This window comes from Carassius auratus, unplaced genomic scaffold, assembly GCF_003368295.1.
Source record: "Carassius auratus strain Wakin unplaced genomic scaffold, ASM336829v1 scaf_tig00217107, whole genome shotgun sequence".
NCBI lineage: Eukaryota > Metazoa > Chordata > Actinopteri > Cypriniformes > Cyprinidae > Carassius > Carassius auratus.
In genome coordinates, this window is record NW_020528899.1 from 21042 (window position 1) to 37887 (window position 16846).

At 32.0% G+C, this 16846-nt stretch overlaps 1 protein-coding gene across 1 annotated transcript; it reads right to left on the reverse strand.

The window, feature by feature from the left end:
* Positions 1 to 541: 541 nt before the first annotated feature.
* On the reverse strand, positions 542 to 14818 carry LOC113100027 (protein FAM207A). Its single transcript, XM_026264896.1, has 6 exons — positions 14504 to 14818; positions 14234 to 14360; positions 5276 to 5344; positions 3345 to 3510; positions 1838 to 1906; positions 542 to 996 (listed from the first exon to the last, which is right to left on the reverse strand). The coding sequence occupies exons 1-6, from the start codon at positions 14684 to 14686 to the stop codon at positions 876 to 878; spliced, it is 735 nt and encodes a 244-aa protein (XP_026120681.1). The 5' UTR covers positions 14687 to 14818; the 3' UTR covers positions 542 to 875.
* Between the last annotated feature and the right edge of the window lie 2028 nt (positions 14819 to 16846).

Genomic DNA, 16846 nt, shown 5'->3' on the forward strand with positions numbered 1-16846 from the left:
AATCTCGTGTGGGTGAAGAACATCCATCTACACCCACAGTCCTCTCACTTCATCACAAACATTACATGTGTGCTTCTGCTACTCCATAATGTTGCGTTTACACACATGATGGGATTGTGAAGTGGATCCAGTTTGGCTGAGACGAGACCCAAAAGAAGGTCCTCCCTCCCTGATATCAGACATCAAAGAGCCCCATCAGTCTGCGCTCATGAAGCCATGAAGAGAAGTCAGGTTAATGACAGGCTTTGGGTGCACATTTCTCCTTCATCCGCCCATCCCTTCTTTCTGCGACGTGTTGCCATAGAAATACAGAAGCAGATGCTAAACGTCTGATATATCAGATCTTGCTTTAATTAGAGGCTTTTGTCTGCGATGTTCAATGAACGAAAGCAGCAGGTAGAGTCTGTTTCATAGTAAGAAATGCATCATTTTTAATGCCGTTTAAGCCTATGGAGTTTTTATTTTTACCGTTTTATTGTTATAAGTCAAGCTTTTCTTAATATGTGCTGCTAATAAAGTAGAAAAAAAAACATATGCATAATCATTTTCCAATGGATTTATTTTTATCTTGCCAAGACCATGTGGAACAGACGGCGTGGAAACACTCATTAGATATCTGGCAACATGATTATTAAAGCAAGCCCATAAAACTCATTTACGGTATTACACTTGAGAAACGGCGATAAACCGTTTCCTCCATAGTGTTTATGCATTTCAGATAAAGCAAGTTAAGCAAATCTCTGGATTCCTCTTCATTTTCATATTCTGTTCTGGATGTCCAAAACCGGTTTTACTGTATTTGTTTGTTTCGATGTACCAGCGTATGATAAATACAGTTCTTGGACTCTACCAACAGGGCGGCGCAGCAGTCGCGGTTAACTCTGTTCCTCTTCCTGTTTGAGACGTTTTCGCAGGTGATCACCAAGCGAAGCTAAAAGGTTGGTCTTGAAGGCGGGATTTTTCATGGCTTCGCTGAAGTGAGATGCTTCAGTCTCGCTGGAACCAGACAAATGTAAAGATTCAGTTGACTTTGTTATAATATCTGTGCACAAATAAAATGTTATGTGACTAAACCAGACCTGCTAAATTTATACAGTGTATACACGTGTGTGTGTGTGTGTGTGTGTGTGTAGAAATAGACAGATAGATAGATTAAAACAATAAAATTATTTATAATAATAAGTTAAAATATTTTATTTAAATGTATATTTTTTTAATAACTTAGTTTATTTTTTATTAATGTTATGTGCTTAATTGTCATGACAATAATGCAAAAATAATGAAGGTTAATACTTTCTTCTCACCAATAATTGTAGCCACATTTGCAATCAGTGTCTTTTTTAAATATTATCCTGTGGAATCTATATTTTGCATAAAAATTTGCAAATAAATTGTTTTAAATGGCTTGCAATTGAATAATTCCTGCAGCTTACGCACATTAAACATTACATGTTACAAAACACAGGGTATTATTTTTTAATAATCTTTTTACCTCACATGATTTGGTATTTTCTCACATTACAATTTGGTTTTTTACGTTTTATATATTTTAAATTTTCATTCAACAAAGAATGTGCTCAACTGTCATGACAATTTAGAAAAAATAAATATATATATATTATTCCTAAAAATTTGGCTTTATTTAGGATTTATTGTCTCTTTATGCAATATATAATTTCATTTTTTGTTTCTTTGTTCTTGACATGTTTTTTGAGATTTGTCCATTAACCTCCAGGTTCTTATAAAAATTGTGGCACTAATTAATAGATGAAATGAAATTCTACTGTGAAGTTAACATTAGCAAAGCTTGGAAATAAAAGGGAAGGTATTGTCTTACAGTAGTTTTCGTTTCTGGGCTGGTTTCATCAAGCTGAAGTTTGTGGGTTCTGGTTTCTTCTTAACCAAACTGTGATGAGAAACAAGAACAAACAATTGTGTTACATGCAAAACAATTTATATTTATCATCAACTTAAAAAAAAAAAAAAAAAAAAAAAAAAACAACGTGTCAGAAAAAAGCTCAAGTGTGTTAAATATAGAGAGATGCAGAGGCATATTTGGAGACGGGCTTTGAAGTTCTCCAGAGCACAGGCTTTCTTCACACAAGTGTTATTTATGACTCATTCAAGACAACGCAAGACTTCAAAACACATCAAACGACAAACAGACAGAACACCACAAACAAACGGAGAAAACAGACTGATGTGGTTTGAATCAAAGCAGTTAAACAGTTGTGAGTCGATTAATCTACAAAACGTTGTGAATTGCTGTCGACACGTGACGTGCTTAATTTCTTAAGAAATACATTTAGAGCCTGTGTGCGATATAAATCTACTTTTTACTATAATATGCTTATGGGGCGACTGAAGAGTTTCGTCTGCGGTTTAAGGTTTACATTTTAACACCTGGGTTATTATAGTTAACTAACACAATAACAGTAAAAACACTTTGGTCACTTTAAATAAAATAAATTTAAACTGAAAAAAATATATATTTCAGATAGTGGCCAAGGCAATCATTCTAACTTTCATTTAGTTTACCTTAATGTACTAAAATAACTAAAACGGAAATAAAAAGACATTATAAAAAAAGACAATAATGCAGAACAAAATCACTCCAAAGTAAAGACCAATTATAAGCCGATTACATTTTCTGTGTTCTGTGTATATTTATTATGCATATATAAATACAAACACAAACACGTATATATTTTGAAAATATTCAGTGTATATATTTATGTTAATATAATTTTTATTATATATAAGTATCTTTAGTATATAAACTTAACATATTGTTCTTAAACATGTACATGCATGTGTGTGCATTTATATACAAATGATAAATATACAAAAGAGCACACATATATAATGTAAACAAAAACGTTTATTTAGGATGCGACTAATTATTTGACAGCACTAATAAATATCTTATTTGTTGTTATTGAGCAATGTATTTTCATAGCTTCCAGTGATCTGTGATTACTTAAGACTGTTAGTTTTTGTTGACGCAGGATTCATTTGTAAAACAAAATAAAACTGGTTTGAGATTATGAGATTATGTTTTGTCCTTTGGCATTTTATTAGATATCTTTCTGGGGAAATAGAAAAATGAATAGTTTAAATGTACTATAAACATTCAGTAAATATATAGACCTCAACAGGGCAGAAGAAGAAAAAGTGTAAATTGGTTTGCAGAAAATGAATATAATAAAAGAGAAAGAAGTGATGAATGAAATCTGTTTGTATGAATTGTTGTTTTGAGACGCTCATTCACGCCAGAAAATATGCACAAATCTGCATAAACGATCCCAGAGCTTGTGTGTAGTAATGAGAAAACGGAGGCTTACGCTTTGTTTCTCCGCTGTGCACCGACAGAGGTTTTGAGAGACGGGAGGAGCAGGGAGAGTTCAGGAAGGGCGTCCGCCAGCGGCCTCATGTCGCCCACCACGGGTGTGGCCTTCCTCCGCGCCTGCGCCACCTGCTGCTCACGCGCAAGCTTGATCGCACTGATCTCTGGAGACCACACAGACACAAACTACACATGAACAAGTGCAGACACAGATTCACATGATCCTTTTAAATTCACACAGGCTCTTTGCGAAGTTGAGAAGCCACTTCCCAATCCGTTTCTCATTGTCTTTTCTGTTCTCTGACAAGCGGAAAAGGAACAAAATTAAACAGTTAAAAACAACAATTAAATTAGGATACATAAAAAGGGATCATTTAAAAACAAGGGAAACCATAAAATAAAGGGTATAAAACAAAACATAATTGAATAAAACATAAAATACATATATTAAATGCATACATTTTTAAATATGTGTTTAAAAAAGTATAAATTAAAAATGTGCATATAGATTATAATATATAATAAATATAAGTGATGATAATATTGTAGTTATAAGTACAATAATAAATTGGATGAAATAAAATGGCATTAAAGTGAATAAAAAAATAAAGCATAAAACTACAAGTGTATAAAAAAAATGTATAAAAGGATCATAAAAATAATAATTTACTTAATAACAAACTGCTGTTAAACAAAGACATAAAAGGCACAAAATACCATAACAAGCACGAAAACATACAAATTAATATAAAACGCATAATAAATTAAATTAAATGTCAAATGAAATTAAAAAGGATAAAATATAAACAAAATTATAAAATAGTAAAAAAAAAATTAAAAAGACATAAAATAAAAACTGCCTAAACACCTTTTAAAAAAACAGAAGCATTAAACACAAAAAGAAAAATAAGTAAAATAAAAACATAAAAAAAAATAATAATAAAAGCATAATATATATACACAAATTAAAAACAAAACAAAAGGTTTAACATAAAATGGCACACATTCATAAAAACAAAAGACAAAAGCATAAAATAAAACCATTTAAAAAAATAAAAGTGTACAATACATATTTCTTAACACAAAAGCGCTTCAAATAAACAAGTCTCCTTTTAATCGCGGCAAGGAATCGTAGAAATAAACTGCTTTTAAATAATATCTCAAACGATGCACATCACGGTAAAGTCACAGTAGGTCACACACATATCATTTCTGATTTTAAAAAGAAAAAGTTGGTTAATTCCAGTAAGCCTATATCCAGTGTGACTTCCTGTCCAGCTCTCAGACAGAAAACAAGACTGATGTCACCCGACCATCTAAACCCAAACCCGAGCTCTGAGACAGTGAGCAGGACACCCCAAGCACTTCGGTCCAAAAACAACAAAGTACATGTAGGGAAGAAAAAAACAGACAGAGAAGCACTTCTTCGACAGAAGCACTGGGTCTTTTTGCAAACACAAATTAAATGTCATTTTTCATCTCACAAGTGGCCATTCTGGTTTTTTCTACCGCGGTTATGACTCTGTTAACCTGGTATATGAGTGTTTTTGTACACCATTTGTTAAGACCTTGAAGGTCATCTTTGAGTTTTATGAATCTATCGACATCTCAAACCTCCCCCCTTTTTAATTTCCTGACAATGCCGCATGCAGTCTGAGGCTTGGGTTTCGGCTGGAGCCGTGAGTCCCATTAGATCCTAATTATAATCACCTCGGCCCGAGCTTGTGTTACACGCCGCATTGATCGGCCCGAGCGTTTACAGGCGTCAGAATCGGGGTGCGGCGTTAATGATCCCGTCATATCCATCTCTGAAGTTCCCTCCGGCCCATGAGATCAGTTCACCATGAAAGAAATGGCTTCACATTCGGTTGATGATATTAGTGTTTTTCTTTGCGGGAAAGAAAGAAGAGTAGGTGAAAAAACACTCACTGTTAAGCCATCTTTCCCTGCGCTCCTTCATCTTTTCTTTCTTCGACTGCTGCTTCTTTTCTCCTGTGCCTGAAATAAAAGACAATTCCACATGAATCATCACAGATCAATTTTACTAATATTTTATGCGTTCAACACTAAAAGGCTTAATAATAATAATAATAATAACAATATTAATGATCATCATTCTCAAAAGAGGAAAAAGAAAAAGCTAAAAAGCCTGCTTTATATTTAGTTTAGAATGCATTACCAATTTGGTTAAAAAAAATTCAGCTAAAAAAATAAAATAATAAATAAATAAACAGGAAAAAAAAATTATAAAATGATACAGGAATTTATAAAAATATAATTGGAATACAAACTATTACTTTCAAATGGGGACAAATTTAAACCTGTGTTATTTTAGTATTATTACTACTATAAATTATTATATAGCCATTTTTATTAGTTTTTGTATTTTTCTACTTAGCTTAAATAATTTTTTTAATGTCAGTATGTTTTGTCATTTTAATACTTTCATTTATTTCAACATTTCTAATCTTAAGATTACGTTTAATAAGTTCAAGATTTCTATCTAAAACATATTAGAATTAATTTCAGCTTTATTTTAATTAATGAACAAATTGATCTCTTTAATCATTTATAAATCATTTCTATTTCATTTCAACCTAATCTAATTTAATGAAAACTATTTAAATGGTCTTAGCTTAAAAAAAAAACAATCTTAAAAAAGTAGTGTCTTGATTTTTTTAAAGCTTCGTTTTTATTTATTTTAATGAATGAAAACAATTTTTATTCGTTTTAAGTTTAGTTACCAGCAACAACACTGGTTTAAATACAAAACGTAAAACATGCATTACACATTCTGCTTATTCTTTGAAGAGGGCTTTGGTTTTGGTTTAAATGCAGGTGTTTTGGTTCATATGGGCTTTGTTTTGTCTACGGAGCATGAACTTCACACACCTGTCAAAATAACGCAGCCAATCAGTTAAGGCCATGAACACAAAGGCTGCAGGTTCAGTTCCCAACAGAAATGAACCTGGAACTGCACTGCTGGCTCAGAAAATAAAGTATGGTGGGAAAAGTAAAACAAAATTAATTAAACTTTTTTTTAACAATGTTCTGAAATTAGACAAAAGTTTAAGTGATTTCAGTCAGATCAAATATTATGGCATGTGTGGCTGTGTGAAAGCATATAGAAGGGAAAAAACAACAGTCCTCGTGTGAATAGATTACAGTAGGATGTCTGTTGTCGGTTTAACTGCATGTAACTCTTCCTGTTCCCGGTTACTGACGTTTTATCAGAAGGAGCATATTGTGCGTATTTAACGATTGTGCTGACCTCTGGGGATCAGATCCAGTGTGACGAGGTATCTATATTTGCCTGTGTGTGTATGTATCAGTGTATTGTCCATCTGACAGAGGTCATTCACAGACCACTGAGGTCAAACCACAAATAAACCTCTTTAAGACGTCATATGTGATGCACATGCTTTACTCACTTCATTTTCATAAAAATGGACCAAATAAAAATATTAAATTGTTATTAATTAAAAACATATTCTGATGGTATATTGAATAATAATTACCTTTACTTATTTTTAGATTTAAATTACTGTTTCAGAAAATCCACTCATTTGGGTTCTTAATAAAAATAATTAATTTGTTTGTAATAATTTAATTATAACATTCAAATTGTTAGTATACAGAATGATAATGACTATTAATAAAACACTATCCAATTTCTATTTTAAAAATTAAATCTAATTTTAAAAAAAAATGTCTGGACTTTTATAAAATGCACTTAATAAAATCGATTAAGTTGTTTTTATTCAAGAAATATTATAATATTCCAATCGTTAGTATAATTAATAATATTAATTATAACTATTAAAAACAACATTTAAATTGCGGTTTATAAAAGAAATGCTTCACTATCACGTAATGCACATTGGTTTTAAAAAATACTAAATTAAACATTTAATATTGTTATAACATAATTAGTAATAATATTTATGCTAATTAAATTGTTTAAAATTGTAAGTTAAAAAAATTTAAACATCAAAAGATGTTCGTTTTACTTTCAGAAAAATAAAACTTGTTGTTAATAATTTAGTTTTATTATACCATTCCTATTATTAGTATAAATTATAATTACTATTAAAAAAATATAATAAAAAGCTTTGAAAAATTAGGAAATGTCAAGATTTACATGCTCTACTTTCAGAAAATGCATACTGTGTGTTAAACAGAAATAATTACATTTGTATTAATAACTGAATATCATAATTATCTGGTTGATAGTGTAATTCATAATTACTAATAATTAATAATAATAATAATTGAATTACTGTGAAAATCAGCATAAAACAACAAACTGCCCAAACACAATTTCACTTGGCACTCTGAAATGATCCGTGTTGTGCAACATATGCTAAAAAAAAATATATTACAGTGAGCGTTTTGTCCAAAAATAACACAAGTGCACTAAACTCAAAGAGAAGGGAACAGAATGAGTCGACCTCTGCGATCTTCATCTCCAGGGAGAAACTCAACCACCAACAAGCTTCTGGTTGCTGAGCAACATTCAGAGGAAAAGAGTTTGTATGAGATATCTGATCATGAAAAACGCCTTCGCAGCTCTGCAAAGATCTGGTCACTGAGACCTCACTGACCTCTCCTGCTGGCTGTGGACGTTCACCACAATACAGATCAATTAAACGCAGCTTTTTGGTCAAATCAGCACCTTTATGTTTAAGAGGACAACGTTGAGTCTCAGAAAAATGTGTCATGGTCACATTTCATTGCAAAAACAAAAGCAAAGAGGTATCACGGTTATATAAAGCATATTTCAAAGCAAAGCAGACTTGCAAAACAAGCCTTGTGTTATATTATTTTCAGGATTTATAGCGATTTCCCCCTAAATTTGCATAACTAATGAGTGCAAAATTTTTTAGATTTTTAAATTAGATTTTTTGACATTTTAATGCAATTTCCATTGTTTATATATATATATATATATATATTTATTTATTTATTTTTATTTATTTTTTAGGTGTGCGATATACTGGTAAACACATTGAAATAGTAGAAATTTGTCATCCAGTAATGATTTTGGACTCGTGTCTATCGTGGTTAAACGCTCACCAGACGTTGCTGTGCTACGTGGTGATGAAAACTTAGTGTTTGCATGTGTTTATAAGCATTGCGGTTTTAAACCAGATATTTTAAGCTCTTGAAACGCAATCAGCAGAGAAGGAGAACTCAATTCACTACATTTGATCGCTGTCAGAGTGGCACATGAAGACAGGGCTATTGAGTTATTTTATTTTATAAGACTTGAACAGTAAAATACACACTCGTTTGTCAAAATGCCTGTCTTTGCAAGTATCATTAATCAAAGTCATTTAGATCTTCAGTGAAAACAAATAGTGGAGAAAGAAAACACTTGTGTAACAGTATATTGGATCCAGGCAGCTCTTAAAGTGACAGCAGTCTAATATTCCTGCTGTCTCTCAATAATTTGAATCAAACAACAAGAGAGAAAATCTCTCACTGCTCTTGACTAAATCACTTTTGTAACTTTAATAAGGAGGAATATATATTTATTTTATCAGTGTTTTTATACATTTGATTACTTTATATTTGGTCTAGAGTATTTTTTGTGTGTGTGTGTCTTGTTGCTTGCAATCGCTGACTGTTTACTTGTCTCCATTTCCTTTTTCTTTTTTAGGCTAGTATTCGTTTTTTGTGATGTCACTGGTGACAAGATTTAGAAATTTCTTTGGTATCACAAATCTTTATATCATTAAGACTTTATTAAACACAAAAATAACAATATTAGATTCATATCGTTACAGTGAAATGTCAAAATTCCTCATATCGTGATAGAGTTTTTTTTTTTTTTGCATGGAGGTATCTAACAAGATTTACTTTACATAATAATAAAACCTACCTTTTTATTTATCCACAGATTAAAATGCAATCAATAAATTGCATATTTTGTATAAATGAGTAAGACAAAATATCTACAAAAATGTTTTTATCTCTTTTCCAATAAAAATATTTTCATTCTGTGCTCAAACTAAATGATTTAACTTCAATTATTTCAGTTTGTTGTATGTGTGTTTTCCACATTTTGATGCCAGAGAGTGTTTTCACTCATTTCCCAGCCGTGAAAAGTGAATCAACATCTGTAATCCAATTGGAAAAAATGTAGCCACATCCGCAGCACATTTCTGTGAATTTATGTCTGCTATTTTGTACGTGTCGATCACTTTGAGACAACTGGCCTTTTGTGAGTGTGTGTGTGTGTGTGTGTTTGTGAGAGAAACAGCATCTCAAATGACCGTCATCTTCCTGTGAGGAAAGATGAACCAGGAGACAGATTCAATGCAGGAGACTCAAGAGAATAACATGAGAGTTACTTATAAATCCTGAACGATTACGTGTCATGTACACATCAAAACAAGCTTTCACTCAGTTTTAACAGTCTTATAAACACACACAGACGTCTGTGTGTTTTTGTCTGTATATGGGCATGACACAGCGATGGTCAAACGGCTCAAGGAGAAACGAGTCCTCCCGATAAGAGAGATAAACGTCATGTCCTACGACCCACATTTCTCCTCACTAGATCACTTGTTCCAGTCTGACGATCTCTGACAGAAAGAGCTCAATGTGAAGTCCAGACACAAACGCCCTCAGCCTCTGCATCCTTCAATGATATGATAATGTAACACAAACATCTGCTTTTAAACAACGCCGCTGGGAAAATGACAATATTGAGAAAACGGGGAGCCTGAAACTCAATATATATTGTATTGAAAGGCAATAAATTCAGAACAAGATATTTTTACACTGTTTGTGTGTGTTACTTTGTTAAATAATATATTATATTTAGCACATTATATGTTTGACACAATTACACAAGTAATTTAGAGTAAGTAAATTTATGGCATTTAAACACAGCAAAAAAAAGAAAGAAAAATGTATCTGCATATGTTTAGTAGACACGTACAAAATGTTCAACACTATTATGGGATATTTAAACTAAAAATAATTATAAAAATGTTAAATATATATACAAAAATAGTTAAATATCCTGTAACAGTGTTGAAAATTTGTAAGATAGACACAAATTATAAAATAATATATATAAAAAAATAGTATAACTTTATATATTCTTGATAAATATTATGGGTGTATATGTTTGCATATTTATGCACAAAAAAACCCACACAGGAACATATATATATATATATATATATATTTTTTTTTTTTAAGAAATAATTTATTCAACCCTGTTACCAAACTTTATGCAATTGAAATTCAGGCAAAAACCCTGAAAATGAAATAAAACAAAATCTATAAAATAAAAACATAAATATGAACGAGTAACAGGGTTGATCATTTAACTTTAATTTAGATATAACTAAAGTTTAGATATAATCACATGTTGGTTTTTAGTTGTTGGTTAACCTTATTACCCCTAAATAAAAGAAATATTTGTTTGATACTTTTTTTCTTAAAATAACTTCTGTAACAGGGTTGAATGGATTGAGATTTACTTCTACAGCTTTGCTGAAGAAATGTCTTGAGTGTCTTAGGCGTTACAGTCTTGCTTCAGATACGATGACTTTGAAATTTACACTCGAATTATAATGCAAACCCAAATCAAAGACCATAATCTTCAACTGCAAACCATAAATTACAATTACAAAAATCCAATTTAGTTTACATTCTTTCCATTCAACATCTGTTTGCCAGTTTCTAGTCCCTGACTGATCCTCAATCAGTTTTCCACACTCTGAACCATTTAAAGCCATCACTAAACCACTCTCACTCAGATCACAAACATCCCCCATCAGCGAGCGACTCGATCCAACCATCAGCCACCACAGGAATAACAACAGTGGTGTTTTTCTGCTGTATCTGCCCGATAGGGATCTCCGGCCCTCATATCTCCCCCCAGCACTCCTGACGCTGGAAACCCAATCTGGGCTCTGCATCCGTCTGTTTGCCACAAACCAGGGGTAGGGGAAAAAATCCATCATTCCCACCACATCCATCCCAGAGAGAGCATCATGTTCAGAGAGCTGGCTGAAACGGACACCGCCAATTAGGAGCGGACACAACACCCCGGCTGCCCTTTCTGCCCCTCTGCACTTGCACTTCTCATCTCCCCGTCCCGCCAGCGCTGCGAGGAGAGGTGGCAGGGCGTCTGGGGAGATGAGCTGGAGGTGAATTTCCGAGGTCACACTGAGACAATGATACTCCCAATTAAAGAGGCGAAAGATCTCGTTCTGTCAAAGCAGAGCCGCGGGCACATCCCTTCTCCACCTCGACCTCGTCAAGCGCAGACGCAACCGGGGCACATCAAACTAGATCCTCCAACTACACCAATGAAGCTTAGACTAAAAAAAGATTCAAATAAAATATATCATTTTTCATTGTATGTACTGTGTGTGTGTGCATAAAATGTACCAGAAACAAACAAAACATCAAATATCTTCCGAATTATTTTAAATGGAGCATGTAAAAATAAATAAATAAACAAATAAATAAATAAATAAATATATATATATATATATATATATATATATATATCTCAATTATATATATTTGTGTGTGTGATTTAATTATATTTACAATTTATTATTACTTATTTTATGTAAAAAAAAAATGTTTCTGTTTATTGTTACATGTACAAAACCCATATATAAAAAATTAAAATTTAAATATCACTGACTGAATTTGAAGCGTATTCAAACAAATCAAGCATATTAAATAAATTACATTTAATAACAGTTCAAATTAATATATTGTCATTTTAAATGTTATTCTTTTCTATTTTATGTGTGTATAATATTAAATATTAAAGCATTAAATTAAGTAAATGTATATTATATAATTATTTTTAATTTTCGAATTAATTAAATTGTATTGAAATATATATATATATATATATATATATATATATATATATATATATATATATATATATATATATATATATATATATATATAATTTTAAAACAACTAATGGATATTATTAAAATAATACATTGATTAATTGATAAACTAAGAAAAATCCCAAAAGGACTGAATTTTTATACTAAAAAGCAAACCATCTAAATAAACCATTTCATTATTTACTATATTAAAATGATTTATATCACTTATTGAAATACATTAAGTAGATATAAAAGTTAATGTTGTGCATTTAGGACACATTAAATGCTATAGCTACGAACTTAGCCTTGGAAAAAAATAAAACGAAATGACATTTCCACCAAAAAAACAAATACCAAACACATTACATATTACATATTCTCTGACATGGAGTTAATTTGTTTGTATCAATACTGAACAAATACAATTGTATTAAGTGTGTAAAAGAAAAGTGGTTTAAGAGTTTTTTAAAGATGTCTGCAGAAAAACCCACTCACTAAAAGACTGAATACTAAGTAGTACAGTAAACATGCTAGAACAGCAGCCATAGCCACAGTAACTCATACACTGGCTCCAGCTTTACTAGCTGCCTCCTCCTCAAGAGAAACAGCCGTGGAGCCGCGGTCACGTCAGTGCACTGATGCAGCAGCGCTGTGATGTTCACGCTTGAGTTATTTATACTGCAGACAGACAGGAATAGAACAGCCCTCCTTACCCAGCCTCAATACTCACACGCAGGGGACACTTATAGAGACCGGTCAAAGCCAGAGGACGTGTGACACCTTCATACCTTCATTACACTGAAACAACTTCACCACTCGCTTACTTCCTGGGTTCGAACCAGCAGCTTTTCAGTGAGGAGCCTGGATCTTCTTTGACCGCTAAGCTACAAAACCCTCTTGAGTTACAGCATGAATCAAATCTCTGTCCCCAGATTACAAACATCCAGTACTCAATACATTTTATAGACATCATTTTCAAAGTTTAAGTTAGATTTTACAAGATTTCGAAAACATGTAATAGTCCGCCATCTTGTGGCCACAAATGCATTTAAATATTAATAATATTTTTTGTAATTACATTTTAATATAATATTAAATTTTTTATAACCGTATATTAAATGATTATTTTATAATAGTTTGATTAACATGAATATCAAATGATTACAGCCTATAAATAGAGTATGTATCAGCATCAAATACATATTAAATCACAAATTAGTGTGAATAGAATCACAGTTAAAAAAATATATTAAAAAAGTTAAATTAATATAATACCGATTATGACCAATGAATAGAATAAAGGTCTATACATTTTCTATTTACGTTGATTAAAATTACAAGTATTTTTCACATTTAAATGTAAAATAAAGGAAAGACATGAATTATCCTCCAGTATATTACATTATAATCAATTACCATTTTTTTTGTTATGTATTAAGAGACTTGAAAGAAGAACTATAACAGTGATAATATTTCTTGATATAGTTTTAAATGAGTCAACAACATATTTAAATATAAATATGAATAGATTAGTATTTATTTATACTATATTACAATACAATAATTAAAAAAATTCTCAAGTGTAACATAATAGCAGAATCAAAATATTAAATTATTTAGACATATCAATAAAATAAATATTATTCTTCATTTTGTATACGCTTTGTTTCATATTTGACAGAATTATACAACTTTTGCATCTCTTTCAGAATTAAGCTAAAACATTGTGCAATTACAGTATTTCTGTAATAGTAAAAACAATATTAAATCAAGAATCAATAATAAATAATTATTTACATTTTTTTTAAATCATAAAGAATCTGATTTTCACATTCAAATGTAAAAGATGCACATATTACAATTACAGTACGATATAATGATTTATGTATTATTTGATTTGCTTATTTAAAAAAAACAACTAAACTTTAATATTCAGTTGAAATGTTTACATATTTGAAAGCAAATCTGTAAGAAATATTAAAAAATGAAGGGGAAAACCCACCTTTGTGTTCTCCTGCAGACGGTTTGCTGTTGGTCACATGTGATGCTTCATCAACTTTCAGCGTCTGAACTAAAGACTCTTTAGAGATCTTAGTTCCAGCAAAAACTCCAGAGGGAAAACTGAAAGCCTACACACATGAAGAAACTCATTTAGTTCTTTAGTTCATCTTGAGGAGAAATGACACTGGGGTACAATATTATCATATGGCACTCCCTTGTGAAATATCTTAATAGTATACGACAAATGAATAATACGAACACATATCCATACCTTTGAGTTATTGTTGATGCTGCTGTCAGATGTGCTGAGTTTGGTCTCTTGTGAATCTGTTTGTATGAGTTGAACGGGTTTAATCGGTGTATTCTCCGGCGTGGCTCTGTTTTGGTGCTCATTTTCCAGCTTCACGGCGCCGTGATGGAGCTTCTGCCGGACCCGTTTAATTTTCCCCACCATTTTCTGCCTAAAGTATACGTGTTTTATTTAGCTAAGATCCTTAGGTTTAAACACAGCGCGAATGCTCAGAAAAAGCCCCGCACGTGTTAAAGTTGACGATTTGTTTGGTGTTACAGCTAATACTGTCCGAGTACAAATGAAACGGAAGATGAGTTCCGTTTAAAACTCCCCCTCAGGTCGCTGAGGCTCGTCTACACGTGCACATGTGCAGGTATCGTTTTCCAACACTCTTTAAATCTTTAAATAACAGCACAAATTATAACATAAAACACATAGCTAATGGCTATAATACAAAAATGTAACTTTAATCGAACGCGAAATTTTCCAGTAAATGTCAGTTACCATGGTTAAACTAAGGTTATTGTGTTAGTGGTTAATTTGTAGTTACCACAGTTTAACTATAGTAACCTTGTGGGCTTTTATTTGTAGTAAAATATTGGTTGATTTTCGTAAGGGCTGCTTTGTGTCTGTGTAAATTCATTTACACAAAAATTTCAACCTGGGGTGGTGAGAGCAGGCATAATTTATTCTGTTTATCATTCGGGATTGAGTCTTTGCATTACATTTTGAGCAGTCACAGACCAGCCGTATACCTCAGTGGTCTTTATCAGAGTTTGGAGATCATTTTTAGTCACCTCAGTCTTACCAAATTGTTTATTCTCATTTATAAACTGGTATAAACCAGAACCTGTGTTGAAGACAGAAACAGGAACTCCTTTTAAAATGATCTTAATTCTTTAATTAATATGGCAAATAAATACATGCATATATATTTATATATATACACAAGCAAAACAGACAGTTTACAGATAGTTGAACAATATTACAAAAACAATATAGATCTAGCTCATACACAGCTTAGAAATATAAAAATATAACACTATTAGTCGAGCAGCATTTGTTTAATTTAAACAAACATCTTGACTTGATTCAGGATAATCTACTTTAAGTTATACATCTTTGGTGCCATTTTGAAATGTATACGGTGGTATACTGTATCCAGGTACTATTGGTGGGGTAATTTTCACTGCCCTCCTTCTGTATCTCTGTGTATCCTAACTGATTCTGACTAGGGATGCACCGAAATGAAAATTCTTGGCCGAAACCGAAAACCGAAAAAGAGAAAACCAAGGCCGAAAACCGAAACCGAAACACCGAAAGAAATTATGCCAATTATTAGTACCATTGCATTTATTGCTATGACCGTGTACTAACTTTACTAAAATTAAGACATTGCAATTGCATAAATTAATATTAAAGTTTCAAAGATAATTACAATTACATAACTTATTTTTTTTTAAAAAAAACATAAAAATACATAATTACAAATGATGCAAATATTTATTAAGCACATTGCAACAATGCACAGTATAAAATTAAATTCAAACTAAAAATGTATCCCACTCATGTGTATATTTAATAATAATGTACAGGCCTACTGGCCTGCAGAAAGGTTTTAAAATGAACAGTTCTCTCATAAAAACAAAGTGCATTTAGGTGAAGTGCATTTGAAATTTTTCTATGTAGGACTAGAAAGTGCATTACTTCTCCAGTTGGCAAGACTGTTATCACTTCTGGGGATGGGGACTTCAGACAGATAACCATCTAGCTGTTGAGCAGTTGAGCTTGTCATCTGCCTGACATTTGAGAAATATTTGTGAGGGTGTATTTAAATAGGGCCAGGGCATAAATAAACATTTTTATCAAATGAAAGCAGAAATCTAGCAGAAAATCTAGCATAAATATGGCTACAATCTGATATTATGTATGTGTGTGTGTGTGTGTGTGTGTGTGTGTGTGTGTGTGTGTGTGTATATATATATATATATATATATATATATATATATATAGTAGCCTAAAGTACAAAATAGCCAACGTATTATTATTATTTGAGGCACTTTCTTGCAGAATTCCACTGAACATATCAGACAACGATGGTGCATGCCCCTCATCTGGTGCAGAGACGAGTCTTTTCTGCGCTCTGATCTGTCTCCTGCGCTTGGCGCTTCTCCGTCTCCACGCGGGTTCTCCGCATTTAGCGCGGCCTGGATCATTTCTCGTGGGCGCTGCCTTATTTCCGCATCTAAGTAATGGTCTTTATAACGCGGATCAAGCACATTCGCGATGAAGTGCAAAGGATCCGAAAAGATCTCAGTGAGA